The 15,669-nt window shown below is 45.5% G+C and overlaps 1 protein-coding gene across 2 annotated transcripts in view; it reads right to left on the minus strand.

Annotated features, from left to right (window-relative positions):
* The window catches only part of Pygl (glycogen phosphorylase L), a 35,855-nt gene that overhangs the window by 974 nt on the left and 19,212 nt on the right, over window positions 1-15,669 (minus strand). For both annotated transcript variants that reach the window (XM_021202728.1, XM_029540831.1), the window contains 14 exons: window positions 15,186-15,297; window positions 13,877-13,959; window positions 9,738-9,881; window positions 9,209-9,301; window positions 8,080-8,226; window positions 7,595-7,758; window positions 6,923-7,037; window positions 6,125-6,226; window positions 5,863-6,010; window positions 5,684-5,742; window positions 5,434-5,575; window positions 3,974-4,181; window positions 2,689-2,823; window positions 2,219-2,285 (listed from right to left, as the gene is read on the minus strand). In XM_021202728.1, coding sequence (XP_021058387.1) covers window positions 2,219-2,285; window positions 2,689-2,823; window positions 3,974-4,181; window positions 5,434-5,575; window positions 5,684-5,742; window positions 5,863-6,010; window positions 6,125-6,226; window positions 6,923-7,037; window positions 7,595-7,758; window positions 8,080-8,226; window positions 9,209-9,301; window positions 9,738-9,881; window positions 13,877-13,959; window positions 15,186-15,297 — 1,719 coding nt within the window. The remainder of the gene's footprint in view (window positions 1-2,218; window positions 2,286-2,688; window positions 2,824-3,973; window positions 4,182-5,433; window positions 5,576-5,683; window positions 5,743-5,862; window positions 6,011-6,124; window positions 6,227-6,922; window positions 7,038-7,594; window positions 7,759-8,079; window positions 8,227-9,208; window positions 9,302-9,737; window positions 9,882-13,876; window positions 13,960-15,185; window positions 15,298-15,669) is intronic.

Genomic DNA, 15,669 nt, shown 5'->3' on the forward strand with positions numbered 1-15,669 from the left:
AAGAGACAGAGAGAGACAGAGAGACAAATAGAAAGAGAAAGAGAGAGAGAGAGAGAATATGAATCTGCGGGTGGGAATTCTCTAACTGGTTACCATGTAAGCCATATTTTATATTTTCCATGCGTTATTAAAAATGTGGAGAGACCTGGGGCTGGGGGTCTTTTAGAGGACCTGAGTTCAGCTCCTAGCATCTGCCTGGTAGCACAGAACTCTTGGGCCTCGTGGGTACCTGCACATACCCTGCACATACTTGGCATCCACACCCAGAGACACATACAAATACAATAAAAATAAATCGTAGAGTTAAATGGGACAACCTCTCCTTCAGCTAAAGGTGGAGCAAGGGACTAATATCACTGTGGGCAGATGTGAAGAGATTTAACTTATGACTCAAAAAGTTTGAGAGCCGGTGAACATTAGCTAACAAAGCACTGGGAAGCCTGGCTGGCCCACTTAGTATTTTGTGTTCCCTTTGAAGGCCTGTGCCCCATTAGGTTTGTTCTGAACCCCCACAACCCTGTTGGGGTTTCAAAAGAGGGTGAACCAAGGTCTTATTCGCAATCAGAAATATTTCAAAATCCTACTTTTTTTAAAAAAAATAAAAGAGTATAAAAATATATTTGGCTTACAGTCTCTTTTATTTTATTTTATTTTTTTAGATCTCTGTGAGTTTATTGGAAGTTATTCAAAGTTGTTAAAACATCAGGAAAGTTTAACGTAAGAATTAAACTACCCTCCTACCATAAGCTATACAGCATGGCAGCCCCCACTCAGGCTTGGAGACTTCTACACAAACATAAAAACAACGGAAATGGATAGCGTGCCCACTTCCTAGCAGGTTGTGTTTACTAACCTCAGCGATGCAATTACTGCCAAGAGTCAGAAGCTGCCGTCTGCACTAATGAATCACGCAGGCGTGATGGAACCGCTGCGCTCCCGCTCCCGATGGGATGCTTAATTTAAACAGAAGCCCCGCGATGTCTGACTGTCCTTGCCCTCATTCCTGTTTTCCTTTCCTGTTATTGATTTCTGTTTCCCCAGGCAGCTGCCCTCTCTCCTCTGAGTTCCTGGGTCTGTGCGGGCTGAACGAAGTGGCCCGGTGAGCTGCTTAGCTCCCTCTCACAACCACGGAATTGCACTTAGCTGTAGCTGTTAGGAGATTCCTCTGACTCAATCAAGAAGAGGAGGGCTGGCTGCTAAGCAGCACAAGCCTTGAAGGATCGCGTTTTAAACCCTAGAGGACTGTCTAGGGTGACTGCAGGTGCTAACCCGTGCGGTTACCGGCCACAGTCACGTGCTTTGATAAAAGAATGGAAAAGAATGCTCCTGAAGGCGCCCTGGAGTCTCAGCTCAGACTCTGGTAACCCCCTCACCCCCATGCTTTTACAAGACACACCTGAAGGGCCATTTGCCAATGCAAATGTGGAGGCTTATTTACAAAGCTTAAGTTTTTAAGTAATCATATATAAACCTCTCTTCTTTCAGTACATTTATATTCTAATGATCTGGCCTCCCTACAAGGCTGGTTCAGGGGAGGTATTTATTTTGCTGTTTTCAAAGACTTCCAGGTCAGTTCCTATCCAACTAAACTGGGACTTGGTCTTAGAATAATCTTGGTAAGCTTTTCAAACATCAGTGGAGGATTCTACCCACGTTGTCCTGTGTACTTGGAAACAGCAGCCTTGGTGACTGTGATGTGTGGTTCTGGTTGAGCAACCTGGGGTTACAAGCTGCTTAGGTGAAGAAGGGCAGAGAGCTCAGCACAGAGAAGACCCTCTAAAGCAGGTACCCTGAGCTTCTGAGACAGGACTGCTCGGTGGACACGAATCACGGGTGATTTGCTTTTTGAAATTAATGTAAAAGTTTACAATTGGTACAGAAATCTCAAATTCCAACCTCTGGAATGGCCCTCCCTCCCAGTATGTCTTGTAAACTAGTCAAAAGACAGATTTTGATCTGAACATCTGGAAAGTTCTCTCACTAGTTTCTATCTCATCTCTTCTCTCTGTCTCTGTCCCTCTCCTTCCCCCTCCCCCTCCCCGTCTCTCTTGGTGGTACGGTGGGAGGGGCTGTTAAACTCAGCCTTGCACAAGCTAGACAAATACTCAACCAAGCTCCCTAGGTTTGATTGGCCACTAGGGCCCTGTTACTTGGATTTCCTTAAAAGGAAACAATTAGCTAACTATAGCGAACTATTTAAAACCCATCAGACACTTACCATATACAGCTGACTGACTTTTTCTTGACACTTGACATAGGCTTCGTAGTCTGCAAAGACTTTAAATCTGTTTGTTTTTTGTAGATGTGAGATTGGAAGAGAAACAGAACACCTTCATTAACAGAGTTTCCTTTAACTTTAAAGCGGACGACATTAACATAGATCTACTTTAACTTATCTTTTGCTTACTGGCAAGCATGCCTGGCTCACCAACAAGAATATTCATCATTTTGTAGTTCTCATATGCAAACATGTCAGCACTTGTATGCATGTGAGAGTCGAGGATATAGGTGGAAAGAGAGAAAGAACACAAGATTCCAGGCTTATTCTCAAGCCTTAACCATTTGTGGAGGATGCCCCACCCCCAAGCTTATGACAGTGAATCAGATCATAGGTCTGTGCTAAGTTAGCTGAGTGGGTTGCTTTTTGTCCCATCTTCCTATGTCAAATCATACCATGTTGTAACTCACCTGTCATGATAAAATAACATGTTGATGATGTCTTTGAAGAGGTCAGGCTGATTGGGAGAAAAGAAGCCATTGCCAATTTGGTCAATGACCAGCTTCAGTTCTGGGAGAGCCTCATAATATTCTTTGGCCTCATACCTGTAGTGAAAGGGTGGGTGGGGGAGGAAGAAAAGGCTGTGTCAGTGTGTGTGTGATGGGCAGAACACCAGATGCTGCATTCGCTAGGAAATATACACAGAAACATCAGTATTTATAGAAATCTTTACAGATTTCAACATGGGTATAGATTACTTTTTAAAACTAGATCCTAATTAATCCTCTCCCAACTGATTCTTTTTTTTTTTTTTTAATGAAAAGCATTAAGAGCAGTAGATAATGAAAATCTAGTCTCATCTGATAGACTACAGTAAGGCTTGCTTTACTTATTTTATAGACTATGGTTTAAGCAGCATGGTATTAAGAGAACTAGCTGTTTTCTTTGAACCCACAGATGTATAAAACTTGATGCTACTGAGTGAAACTTACTTCTAAGGGTCAGAAAGTGTATTTAACATGCTCTGAATTTCCTGGGGTTCCTTTGGGTTCTACCTTGTACTCAGGTTAATAAACTCAACTATATATTAAACTCAACTATATATTAACTATACAAACGTAGCTGAGACACATCTGTTTTCTGTGCCTTGTTTTGGTCCATCCCCCAGAGGTCTTAAAGCAGTGGTTCTCAACCTTCCGAATGCTGTGTGCGGCCCTTTAATACAGTTCCTCACGTTGTGGTGACCCCCCAACCACAAAATTATTTCAATGCTACTTCATAACTGTAATTTTGTGACACTTGTGAATCATAATGTAAATATCCGTGTTTTCTGATGATCTTAGGTCACACCCTGTGAAAGGGTCATTCAAACCTCAAAGGGGTCTTAACTCATAGGTTGAGAACCACTGTCTTAAAGGAGCACCAGTATGGCTTAACAGGACAAAAACATCTGACTAGCTGTTGCTCCATCTTTTGATCAAAGTAAAAAAAAAAAAAAAAATCCCAAACACAGGAAGCTGGATGGCTCACTGAGGTGCCATGGCTGGTAACTATGGTCAACTTGTCCACACATCAGCCCTAAGCATCCTTTAGGTACCCTGGCTGCGTAACTAAGGCTACCTGTGGCCAGGAGGTCCTGATTTCTCATGTTCTGTCTCTACATCTCATGAGACCGGGTCTCAGTGGGGTGCCTGCCTGAGGAGTAATATCCCTTCCTGGGGTCACCTGCTCAACAAAAGGGAGTGGGTCTCTCACCCCTTCTTGTCCAAAGCGGCCACATCATCTACTCTCATGCCAAAGATGAACAGGTTCTCCTCCCCAGCTTCCTCTGCCATTTCCACATTGGCCCCATCCATAGTCCCGATGGTCAGGGCCCCGTTCAGCATGAACTTCATGTTGCCTGTCCCGGAGGCCTCCGTGCCTGCAGTGGAGATCTGCTCCGACAGGTCTGTGGCTGGAATGACTGTAAACAGGCCGAGTCAACATGACAATTCTTGCCCTCTGGATCCCTAACTTTATGTGAGAATTGACCTAGCTGGCCCTTTGTTGATGGTTAATATGTGTATATCCTGGTACACCTTCAGTGGGGTAGAAGGACAGATCTCACTTTCTCCTTGACCCAGGCAGTTACTGTGCCCATTTGGGATGTGCTAGGAACCCATTGCTTATATGACTCTTTCTTGGTCTATAAACTGTAAAAGAGTATCTACTTGTGCTGAGCTATGAACTGGACATCATCTCTCTCCCTTTTCATCTCTCTGTTTTTATTTCTTTTGCTTTATAAACTACTGCAACTTCTATTTCTTGGCCCATAAAATTCCTGGGCATTTCCTTAACTCTTGCTTTTGCAAGGGACTGGATTTTCTTCCCTTGTTCCTTTTACTGTCTCTGCAATTGAGGTCTTTTGTGCCTGGGGCTAGACATTCACACTCTATCCCTTCTGGAAATCAGATCTTCCTGAACCTCCAAGTCCCTTCACCACGAATCAACCCCGAGTCTGCCTCGTTCTGAGAGCTTATTTGTGGATTATATTTGTAACTCATTTGTAATTTTAGGAACCTGGCTCCTTCCCCTTTAAGCAGAGACATTTAAGCAGTAACCCCATGGGAGTCCAAAATGCCACAAAGAGAAAGTTGACTTTTAGTTTTTTTTTAATCTCCGAAGTAGGTGAATACACAGTTGGCAATGGCTGTACAGTGGGGTGGCTTCTCTGCCAGCATTCCCAGTGACTAAGCAAAGGTCCCTGTATAAAGAAAGGGACACTGGCTTCCTGCCTGCCTGTCCCTGTGGGTGAACTCTGTGTTTGATTCTTGAATGCACATCTAAGCCTCGTGCTTTGGCAGTGTCGCGTCTGTCCTCATTCGCTGTCACAACATGAACAAATGATAACCCTTCCTCCATGCAGTGGCCAGAGGACCATCATCAGTTTCTTGCAAAACTTAGGCTGGCAACTGAAGACCTTCCCTCCCTCTCGGAGAAGATCATGGCTAAACCTCAGCATCTCCACCATCACAGAATCTCCCGATAGAAGAACCAGGCATTTGCAAACATAATCGTGTGACACGGACCCCATAGGTACTTGGGTCATTGTAGAAGCCATCTTATCTTGCCTTCTATTGGGCTACTAGCTCCCTGGGGTCCACTGCCCCATGTCTACCCCAAGTGAGCCCAGATTTTGCCCTGTTCCTTCCCTATGCTTTGCAACGCGGAACCACCTTTTTCAGCAAGAGACACTCTGTAGTTCTCCAGGAAGATGACTTTCAACTTGCTGCCAACCATGGGGTCATTGTTCACCACTTCTGCCACAGATGTGATCAGCTTTATGATCATTTTGGCCATGTGATATCCCGGGGCAGCCTTGGGGGGAGAGAAGATTAATGTGTGGAGAGAAGGTTCCCATCGATGAAGAAAGCACGTAGCAAGAGACTAGAGCCCTTAAGGCCCCATGAAATTCAGCCAACTTACTTTGCCACCAATTATGACTGTCCTTGGCACAAAGAACTTCTTAGGGTCTTTCTTGATGCCTTAAAAAGATAGGAACAGAGAGAAAGGGAGATGACTGCTGCGGAGGTGGTGGGGCCTACCTTGAGACGGATGTTTCCAACCCCCTGAGAGTGGATACTGGGGGGCCGCGGGTAACTCACGATTGTACATGGTGATCACGTGCAGGCAGTTCAGAAGCTGCCGTTTATACTCATGGATCCGCTTCACGTGGACATCAAACATGGAGGATGGGTTGATCTTCACCTTGTACTCCTTCTCCAGGAACTGCGAGAATTTCAGCTTATTTTCCTGTGGAGAGTGAACAGGCCAGAGCTCTCCTCTCTTGGAAGCCTTGGGTGTCTGCCGGAGCCCAAATCCTCAACTCCAGGGTGAGGGCAGGGACCCTGTGCCTGGCGGTCTCACCTGTTTCACTTTGGCTATTTCCCGGAGGAAGATGTCATCGCCCACAAAACTGTGGAGCTTCGTCAGCTGGCTCAGGTCTTTCACATAATCCTCTCCAATTTTCTATCAGTTTAAAGGAAAACGTTACCCTGAGACCGCGAGCCCAGCCACCGTAGCCGTGTCCGCTGGTGTGTGGTAAGTGGCTCTCATGCCCGGCAGTTCGCAAACGGCTTGTTTTGCTCACAAAAGAGGCCAGACTGTCTACATGGGAAGATCCTTAAGTATAAGAAACTTACATATGAGGATGACCAAGAACCTAGGTTTTGTGATGTCTCTGAGCTTTGTCATCCTTCATTACTAGCGGTCACCCTACTCCATCTGTGGGTCACACAGACGCTGTTGGCCATGAACTGCTAATGTCATTTGTGCGTCCCTTGTTCAAAATTGAAGAATTTCAAGGTGGGGGATGGACAGATGGCTCAGTGGTTAGAGCACATACTGCTTTTGCAGGGTATCCAAGTTTGGTTCCCAGAACCCATATAGGGAGGCTTACAGCTGGCTGTAATAACAGCTTCAGGAGATATATACCCTATTCTGACTTTCAAGGGCACCCACACCCATGTACTGATCCTCTTTCCATAAATACATTAATAATAATAATAATAATAATAATAATAATAAATAGAATGGCCCTGCTCAACAGCATGAGCCACTCACTCAGAAGCCAGCCCTACCACAGGTAGGATCTGCCACGCACCCCTATTTCTTGTCACCCCCCCCGACACACACACCAGCCTCCCCCTCAGCACCTCCTTCTACCTCTGCTATCAAGTCAGCCAGCCCTGGGTTGCAGAGTAAGAGCCAGCGCCTTGGGGTAATCCCGTTGGTTTTATTCTGGAACTTGTCTGGTTCCAGCTCACTGAAGTCCTTGAATCTGGAGAGAGATGGGTCAAACCACTGACACTGGCTGAAGTGGGCAGAGTTCTGCTTGCTGGGCAAAGTTCAGAGTTACATTCAAGAAGCCAAGGGTAGGCTCAGAAAGATTAGATAAAGGTGAAGGGAGGACCTGGCAGCAGCTATGGCTGCCATTTGCAATTCAAAACAATGGCCCCAAATCTAGTCCCCTCCATCTGACTTTCTGGCTGTGACATATATATATCTATAGATATATCTATATATATCTATATATATATCTATATCTATATCTATCTATATATATATATATATATATATATATATATATCAAGTTTTTCAGCAGAATAGTTATTTTATTTATTTATTTATTTATTTTGCTTGTAAGTCTAGACTTAGAAAGGCACAGAGAGAAAGCAGTTTTGTGTTTCTTTCTTTTTTAAGGAAGCAGTTCCCTCTGGCAGACAACACTTGAAGAGTTGCCCAGGCCCTTTCATCTGGAAGCACACCCTGTTGCTAAGCAGCCTCACTGCACCCATGGATCCTGGTGAGGCCGGCAACACCAGCATCCACACTCACACTTGGGTCTTCACGATGTCCGAGTGGATCTTTGCTACGCCGTTCACCGCGTGGCAGCCCACGATGCAGAGGTGGGCCATGTTGATCCTTTTGCCTCCTTCCTCCTCAATGAGCGACATCCTCCGCATGCGGCTGATGTCTTTAGGAAACAAGGCCACGATTCTCTAGGCGAAGGAAGACACAGATTTTGCTGGCCACTGGGGTTTTAAAGCCCTCGGATGCTAGGCATGGCCCGAGCAAAACCTCTGATGGAGTGAGAAGAAACCTTCCCGGAGAGGTAGAGCTAGCTCTATGTGGAGAAGCCATCTCTCTGTTTTACACTTTCAAGGACATGGGTTTAACAGAGCCCCACCCAGACCTAAGTACTTTCAGTGACTGAGGTACGCCAAGGCCTCCCTCATTTAGGAGAGGAGAACATCGTGGCCACCCTGGGCATGTTACAGCTGAATTCTCCTGAGAGGTCAGCGTCTTTCACAATGACTTACATCTAAATGCTTCTGATTGATCTCATAAATGATCTGCAAGTGTCGAGGCAGCAGCTTCTCCACCAGTTCCACCGGCCAGCGCTCCAGAGCCTCCGGGAGCACCGTGTGGTTAGTGTAGGCGAAGGTCTTCTTTGTGATCTCCCATGCCTGCAGCAGAGAGGGTCAGTTGCTGGCCCTTCAGCACACACCCCAACAGAGTCAAGTGCTTCTCAGTGCCCACCGTGTGCCAGAGGTGTATCTGAATGTGCACAGTCGGGTGTACTTGACTCTACTGAGTCTGGGCAACACTGTTACACTTTAGTTTTTCAGGGAAGGAAAAAGCTTTTTGTAAGACTGATAAGACACTAGACAGCATTTTGATAAGCCTTCTCTGTTGTCATTTCTTGTCTTTTATTATTAACTATCAATTACTCAAAGCTGGGGAATAAAACCTTAAGTAACATTTAGCAGACACAAGATGGATGTTTAAAATTCTGACTCCCAGGCTGGGGACATCGCCCAGGCAGTAAAGCGCTGGCTCTAAAAGCAGGAGGAGCTGAGTTTGATCCCCCACATCAAACAACAAAATCACCGGGGAGGCAGAGGCAGGATCTCTGGGCTCTCTGACCAATTGCTACTTAGCCTATTTGATGAGTTCCAGCCTAATAAGAGACTTCACCTCAAAAACCAAGATGGATGGGCCCCGAGGAACAACAACCAAGGCTGTCCTCTACATGCAAACTTGTGCACACACCGCCTCCCCTCCCCCACCCCGCTCCCACCACACATACATATAAAACACTGACCCCAAAGTTATAGGGGCACACTTTTAGTTAGCTGTCTTCTGGTGCTAGATTATTTTCTTTCAAATCATTTGATTAACAAAATACGTCCAACACAGTATAACCCTTGACACAGCTGCTGGTGCCCCAGCTATACTTGCTCGTATCTGCTTAGTTTTTAGGTTTTTAGGTTTATTTCTTGTAGAACGCTAAGGATGGAGATATGTTGGCATCAGGGCAAACTATACCTTCAACTGGCGGAATCTAGCAACAGAAACTTATTTTGAACCCAAACAAAGGAGCTTCAGGGGTCCTTCAGCCCCGATAGCCCGAATGGTTTAAAGACAAAGAAGCCAGGTTATCCAGACCTTGGACCAGGGCAGTTTTTCAATGTCCACAAAAATCCTCATCAGCTCTGGGATGGCAAGTGCAGGATGTGTGTCATTCAGCTGGATGGCCACCTGGGAAAAGACATGGGCGTGCAGGTGAGTGACAGCCCAGGGCCTGGCTTCCTGTCCTCACAAACATCTGGGAGAAGCACTGAGCTCCCACTTCCTGGGAAACTGCTTGCCTAACTTCCTGAGCACCGGGAGAGAGTGAATCTGATGGCAGTCTTTCCTGTGGACCTTCCCTGTGGCCACAGTCTGAACGAGGGGCTCTCGACCTGCAGTCATGACCCCCTTGGGGCTGAACAACCCTTTTTACAGAGGATGCATATCATATAGCCTGCATATCAGATATTTACATTACCATTCACAACAGCAGCAAAATTACAGCGATGAAGTAGCAAGGAAATAATTTTATGGTTGGGGGGGGGGGTCACCACAGCACGGGGAACTGTGTTAAAAGTTGAAGGGAGCATTGGGAAGGTTGGGAACCACTGGTGTGAACACTCACCTGATCTGGAAAGGCATCAAACACGGTTCCCACGCCATCCTTGGAGCCGAACTTGGAGGCCTTGAAGCGCCGGATGACATCCTGCAGGGTGGCAGCTACCACAAAGTACTCCTGTTTCAGCCGCAGCTCCTTCCCTTCAAAGAACTGCAAGCCAAGGAACCCGAGTGAGGTCACAGCTCCACTGCGACCAAAACCTGACCAGTATCCCCTGCTTGATGTCAAGGCGAACGAAGAAGTATCAATTTTTGCTTCCCTGAAATCCTTTTGTCTGTCTGGGTGGGTATCCAGACAAAAAGATAAAGAAGCTGGAGAGACAGTAATAACACTTTGGGTGTTTTGTTTGTTTTGGTTTGTTTTGTTTTTCGAGACAGGATTTCTCTGTGTAGCCCTGGCTGTCCTGGAACTCACTCTGGAGACCAGGCTGGCCTCGAACTCAGAAATCTGCCTGCCTCTGCCTCCCGAGTGCTGGGATTAAAGGCGTGCGCCATCATGCCCAGCAGTATAGTTTTTTAAAAAGGATCTATTTTTGTTTTTAAGAGAGAGAAAAAGTGTGTGTGTGTGTGTGTGTGTGTGTGTGTGTGTGTGTGTGTGAAGCCAAGTGCAGTGCCCTCAGAGACCAGAGGAGGGCATCAAATTCCCTGGCATTTTAGTTACAGGTGGTATAACCTGATTGTGGGAACAGAACTCAGGCCCTCTGCAAGAGTGGTACCAGCTGTTAACTGTTGAGCCATCCCTCCAGCTCAGTAGAGACATCTCCTGATGGTGAGAAACAGGTGAGTGAGTGTGTGGAACTCCAGCCAGAAGATTCAAAAAAGCCAGCTCTTGGCCTGCTAGTGGAGAAGAGCCAAGAGGAAATTCAGTTTGTCTATCAGAGCTCTCCTGTTGGGATGGGGCATCTTCAGAAATTGGCAGCACTAATTCCTTTGAAAGTAGGGGTACAGATAGAAATAAGGGTCATTTGAGAGCTGCCTATGGGACAGCTGACCTCGGGCCTCGAGAAATCCTGCAGTTGAGTCATTTCCTTTTCCAACTTGGACAGGAGCAGGATTTTTAGGAGATGGTAAGTCTCCAGTGAAAGGTGCAGTTAAGGCCAGGTGCCAATGATCTCATATTGAAAAATGTGTCTGGGGGTGGAGAGTGAAAGTGGACGGGTTGAATGTTGTCTTCTCCCAACCACATTGCCAAACACAGCCAGCTGCTGTTGGTTCCACCAGCATCAACTGATCATTCACAGAAACCAACCTCATCAAAATGACTTAAACTTGTCAGCAATGATAATGGCAATACAAGCAGGATCTGCTCTGCATCCAGGCAAACAGTGTGGTCAGGATGCAAATGCTTTTGAGACATACAAGGTCTCAGGAAAATTCAGCTCACAGACACCCATTCCCAGGAGGTCTGGAGGGATGTATACTACCGGAAATGGTGAGCAAACACAGAACCGCAAGACACAGGAACCTAGAAATGATGACGTCAATCGGAAGGTAAGCACGGGCTCTCTGGACATGAATTTACACTTCGCAAACACCCATCAAGGAGCGCAGTGAAGACTCTGGTATCCATACAGAGAGAACAGGATGGGAAACATTTCTGTGATGGGGAAGATGAGGCTTAGGGTTGTCTGTAGAAGTCGGAGACCAAACAAACAATCGAGGGCATAGAAAAATCATGAAGTAGTAACAACCTCATGTTATTTCTTCATGAAGTTACAGCTTCGTGAAAATAGATGGCTGCTTACCTTTCCAAATTTGTCTTTCCAAACATGTGTATCTTTGATAGAAATAGAAGAAATGACAATTTCATTATTAAAATAAAATTGTCTAGGGTAATAGTAACAATGAGACTATAAGATGGTAGAATTACATTTGTTTTTTACTTTCTTTGTTTTATATAGCTTAATTTTTTTCTAATGGCATATGTTGTTGTACAATTTACAATGAAGGTATTGTTCTAAAAAATAATAAAAAGCATCATGACTCTGCTTATGATGAAATTAAGCATCTATTAACCTAGAGAATTATTCAACTCCTAGAAATGAAATTATCTCTGTCTTTAATAGTGGGAAGATAGAAGTGAGAACAATTTCTTTATGAATTTTGGAAATTTTTACTTTGGAAATCTGGATGATTTAGTAATTCTTGGTTTGAGCCCTAAAGACGAGTCAGACTTTGTGGGATAGGTGCACAGGGTCAGGGTAGTTCCTGGCAATGTGGGTGCAGGATGATCCATCCAGTGCCCCTGGACTCTTAATTCAGCCAAGGTCCTGGCAGAGGAGTCAGAGCACGGCGACCAATCAGGGAGCAGGTCAGGTGCTACTCAGTCCTGCGACTTTAAGGGCCCTAGGCAGAGCACATGACTCACTAGGGGCGGAGTGAGAACAGCAAAATTCTTATAAGGAAGGTTGAAGTCTGGATGCTGGCTATGACCAAATTTAAGAAGAAAAACCATTTTTTAAAAATAACCACAGTGTGTGAGTGCGTGTGTGTGTGCGTGCGTGCGTGCGTGTGTGCACGCGCGCGTGCACACACACACACACACATTATGGATCCTTTCTGAAAAATACAAAACAATAACAAGATAGTATCTTGAGGGATGCTTAACCCAAAAGTCCTGCCTTTTTTTTTTTTTTTTAAATCTCATGTAACTTTTTAATACATCATGCTAATTACTACAAATCAAGTCAGGTTTGGTTCTGACAGAAGGTAGCCCTTTCCAGTGACAGAATTCTGTAGTCCTGGGGTTGGCTGGTGGAAGACTACAGATGAGCACATTCTCACTCTGACCACCAGAGGAACAACTTTGTGCCTTCGGTTTAGTGACCCTCTGAAATGCACTGACAGCAATGTGTCTTTCTCCAAAAGGAAAATGACATATCTCATTAGGTTCCTGAAAATCCTCCTTCCTCCCCTATTAGAATCTGTGACTTATCACCAAGGAAACATCCAGTCAAAACTGCATTCTGGTCCCTAGAGTCTTCGGTTTCTAGCATTGCTGTGAAGCAGAGTACTAATTTGGTCACCTCTGAAACTGCTTCCAAGAGGAATCATTACATCTTTTATATTATATTATTTATAATATAATATATAATATTAATATACTATAATATTAATTGTATTAATATTAATTAGTATTAATATAATATATATTATATTACATAATTTTATCCATAGAAAAGTTGCGTTCCATGTGTTTAATTCAACTAGGAATTTGCAGAGGTCTCTGGAAATCAAGCTCTACACATCAGACAAACACTAAATCCTTAAACTGTCCGTTCTGGTACATCTTTGTAATCCCAGTACTTGGAGGCGAAGGCAGGAGGATCTTTGAGAGTTCAAGGTTAGCCTGGCTTACTTAGTGAGCTCCAGGCCGTCCAGGGTTAGATACGAGGTCTTGTCTCATAACCAAATCAGAGGTGGAGCAGGCTCATGGATGAAGCACTCACGGAGAGAATTCGGGGACCTGAGTTTGAACGCCCAGCGTGCTTGGGCGTGGGAGTGCTCGGGGATTCCAGTGCTTTTACTGGTAGATGGGAAGCAGAGACAGGAGACTTCCCAGAAGGCAAAGACTGACATTCAAGGTTGTCCTCTGACCGCCACATATATGTCATGGTGCATGCATGCTTGCATGCACAGACAGGCAGACAGACAGATATATACACACAGCCTTTAGAATGGCATTAGGATCACAAGCTTGAGGAAAAGCTTAAGGACCCAGCTAGTGGCAGAAAAGGCAGCATTAGATCTCTAGTCTGATCTAAGGACCACCATGACTTCCCCCAGCCTGGGGACAGAAGACCTCTAAGGTGGGAGTAGGAGGAGACTAGGAAGGGAATCTTCCCAATTCTAACTTTGCCAATGAAGATTCTATCTGGACACAGAATCAGCCTTCCTTAACATTTCACCCATCTCCTATATCCAGCTTCTGTTTCGAAATACATCTATGGGTCTTCCCAACTGATGGAGCCAATAATCAAATCAAAATACCACCGGTGTGATCTCATGGATTGTACAAATTTGTTTTCCTTACTTGACGGAGGGGAAAGCTACAGAAGGGACCCAGCTTACTCTGTACTCATGCTTCATAGGTTCCTGGAGAGGCTCTGGGAAGTAAGCTGCCCAAGCTGGCCCTGTGTTACTCACGTTATCATTGGGGTAGAGCACTCTGGAGATATTCTCAGCCAGGTTCCGGTCCAGCACAGCCTGAATGTAGTCTCCAACATTAACTGAAAGGAATGCAGAAAAGCAATAAATAGACAAGCTGGCCATTGTTGGAGCAAGTCCCCTGATCTCATCCAATGTCTTACCATGCACAACTCCTATGATTTCTAAAAATCAAAGGGTTTCAATAAAGTTTATACGTTTTCCCAGGAGAGTTCAATGTTAGATTGAAGTACAGCTTTAAAAAATGTCACCCCTACCACAAAGTGCAGCAGGTGGGAGAGTTGGCCCTGAGGTCATGACAGCGGAAAAGCCAGCCCAAACCCTCACTGCAGCACTTGGGAGAGTGTGGACTGTCCCTCACAGTGGAGCTGGCCCTTATGGTGAAGGCAGGGGGGAAGCTGGTGCCAAGGGCATCAGAGCAGGAGAGCTGAGCCTGCCCCTTGCTGGCTGCAGCATTGGATGAGCTAGCTGGGGCAGTGCTGGAGAGTTTGCCGTGGTGGCCTGGGTGCAGGAGATCTGGTGGGATGACCAAATCAGCTACCACCCAGGCCCAGATCCAGGGCTTTGGGTTGGCCCACCCCTGCATCTACCCCATCTATGACCTGCTGGAGCACGTGAAAGGGTGGGTCCTGCAGATCCAAAGCTGCAGGATCTCTATGACACAGGACAACAACAGGATATCTGACAGGAGTCCCATGAGAATCCAGTATTGATAGTGTAACAGACCAATGACTCACTGCACTGAGCATTTGCAAGTAAAGATGTGTGGACAAAAGGGTACACTGAGGGACACACTGGACCACACCGCAGCTTCCACAATGAGACTTTAAAAAATGCTACCTTGTTTTCTTTTCTTTTGAGGGGGAGGTTGCAAGGGCGGAGGGTGGATATGAAGGGTCAGGTAGATTGGGGTGAAAGATGTGAAATTCATAAAGAATCAATAAAAGGTTTAAAAAAAAACTTAAAAAAAATATGTTCCATACCAACAAAAACTAACAGTTTAGCCAGGCATGGTAGAATATGTCTTTAATCTCAGCACTCAGGAAGTAGAGGCAAGCCAATCTCTGTGTGTTCAAGGCCAGCCTGGTATACGTAGTGAGTTCCAGACTAGCTAAGGCTACACAGTGGCACTTTGTCTCAAAAACAACAAACAAACAAACAAAAGCCTTCTCACTTACTGAAGATCAAAGGTCAGAAACTCAAGGCTTTTCTCTTAACCTCAATTTGTCTCTAACCAGCCATCAAGATGCAATGCACACAAAGAGAGCAGAGAGCAGGCTGTACGTACAGTCTTGAAGGTTAAAGTCATTTGGGGCTCGAGCTGACCAGAGGCGCATAGTGTTCACAGTGTTGTTCATATACCCAGGCACAGGGGTGTCGTAAGGCAGAGCCAGGACCACCTGTGGGTTGAACATCAGCAGTTAAGGTTTCTCAAGGATGATGACGGAAACTGAGGCAGTGCTGGAGTCTCTGGGCTGCTGATCTGTCATGGCATTTCTAGGTTGAGTTCCTATGTGCTTCTTGCTCTGAAGGAGGGACAGGAAGGGACTGCTGTGGTGTTAGTGGTGGGGAAGGGGTTAAGTTAATAAACTATGGTGTAGCAGCAAAGTGATGCACATGAGCGTGACCCCCCGAAGGCAGCAGCCACGCTCTGTGTAGAGCATCCTATGATCTGATGTTGAATAGGCTAAGATCCAACAGAACAGCAAAGTGATGGAAGTACATCCCGCACGGACGGCATTTAAGATGTGCTGGGCTGGCTTTCTTGATGT

Source organism: Mus pahari, chromosome 7, assembly GCF_900095145.1.
Source record: "Mus pahari chromosome 7, PAHARI_EIJ_v1.1, whole genome shotgun sequence".
Taxonomy (NCBI): domain Eukaryota; kingdom Metazoa; phylum Chordata; class Mammalia; order Rodentia; family Muridae; genus Mus; species Mus pahari.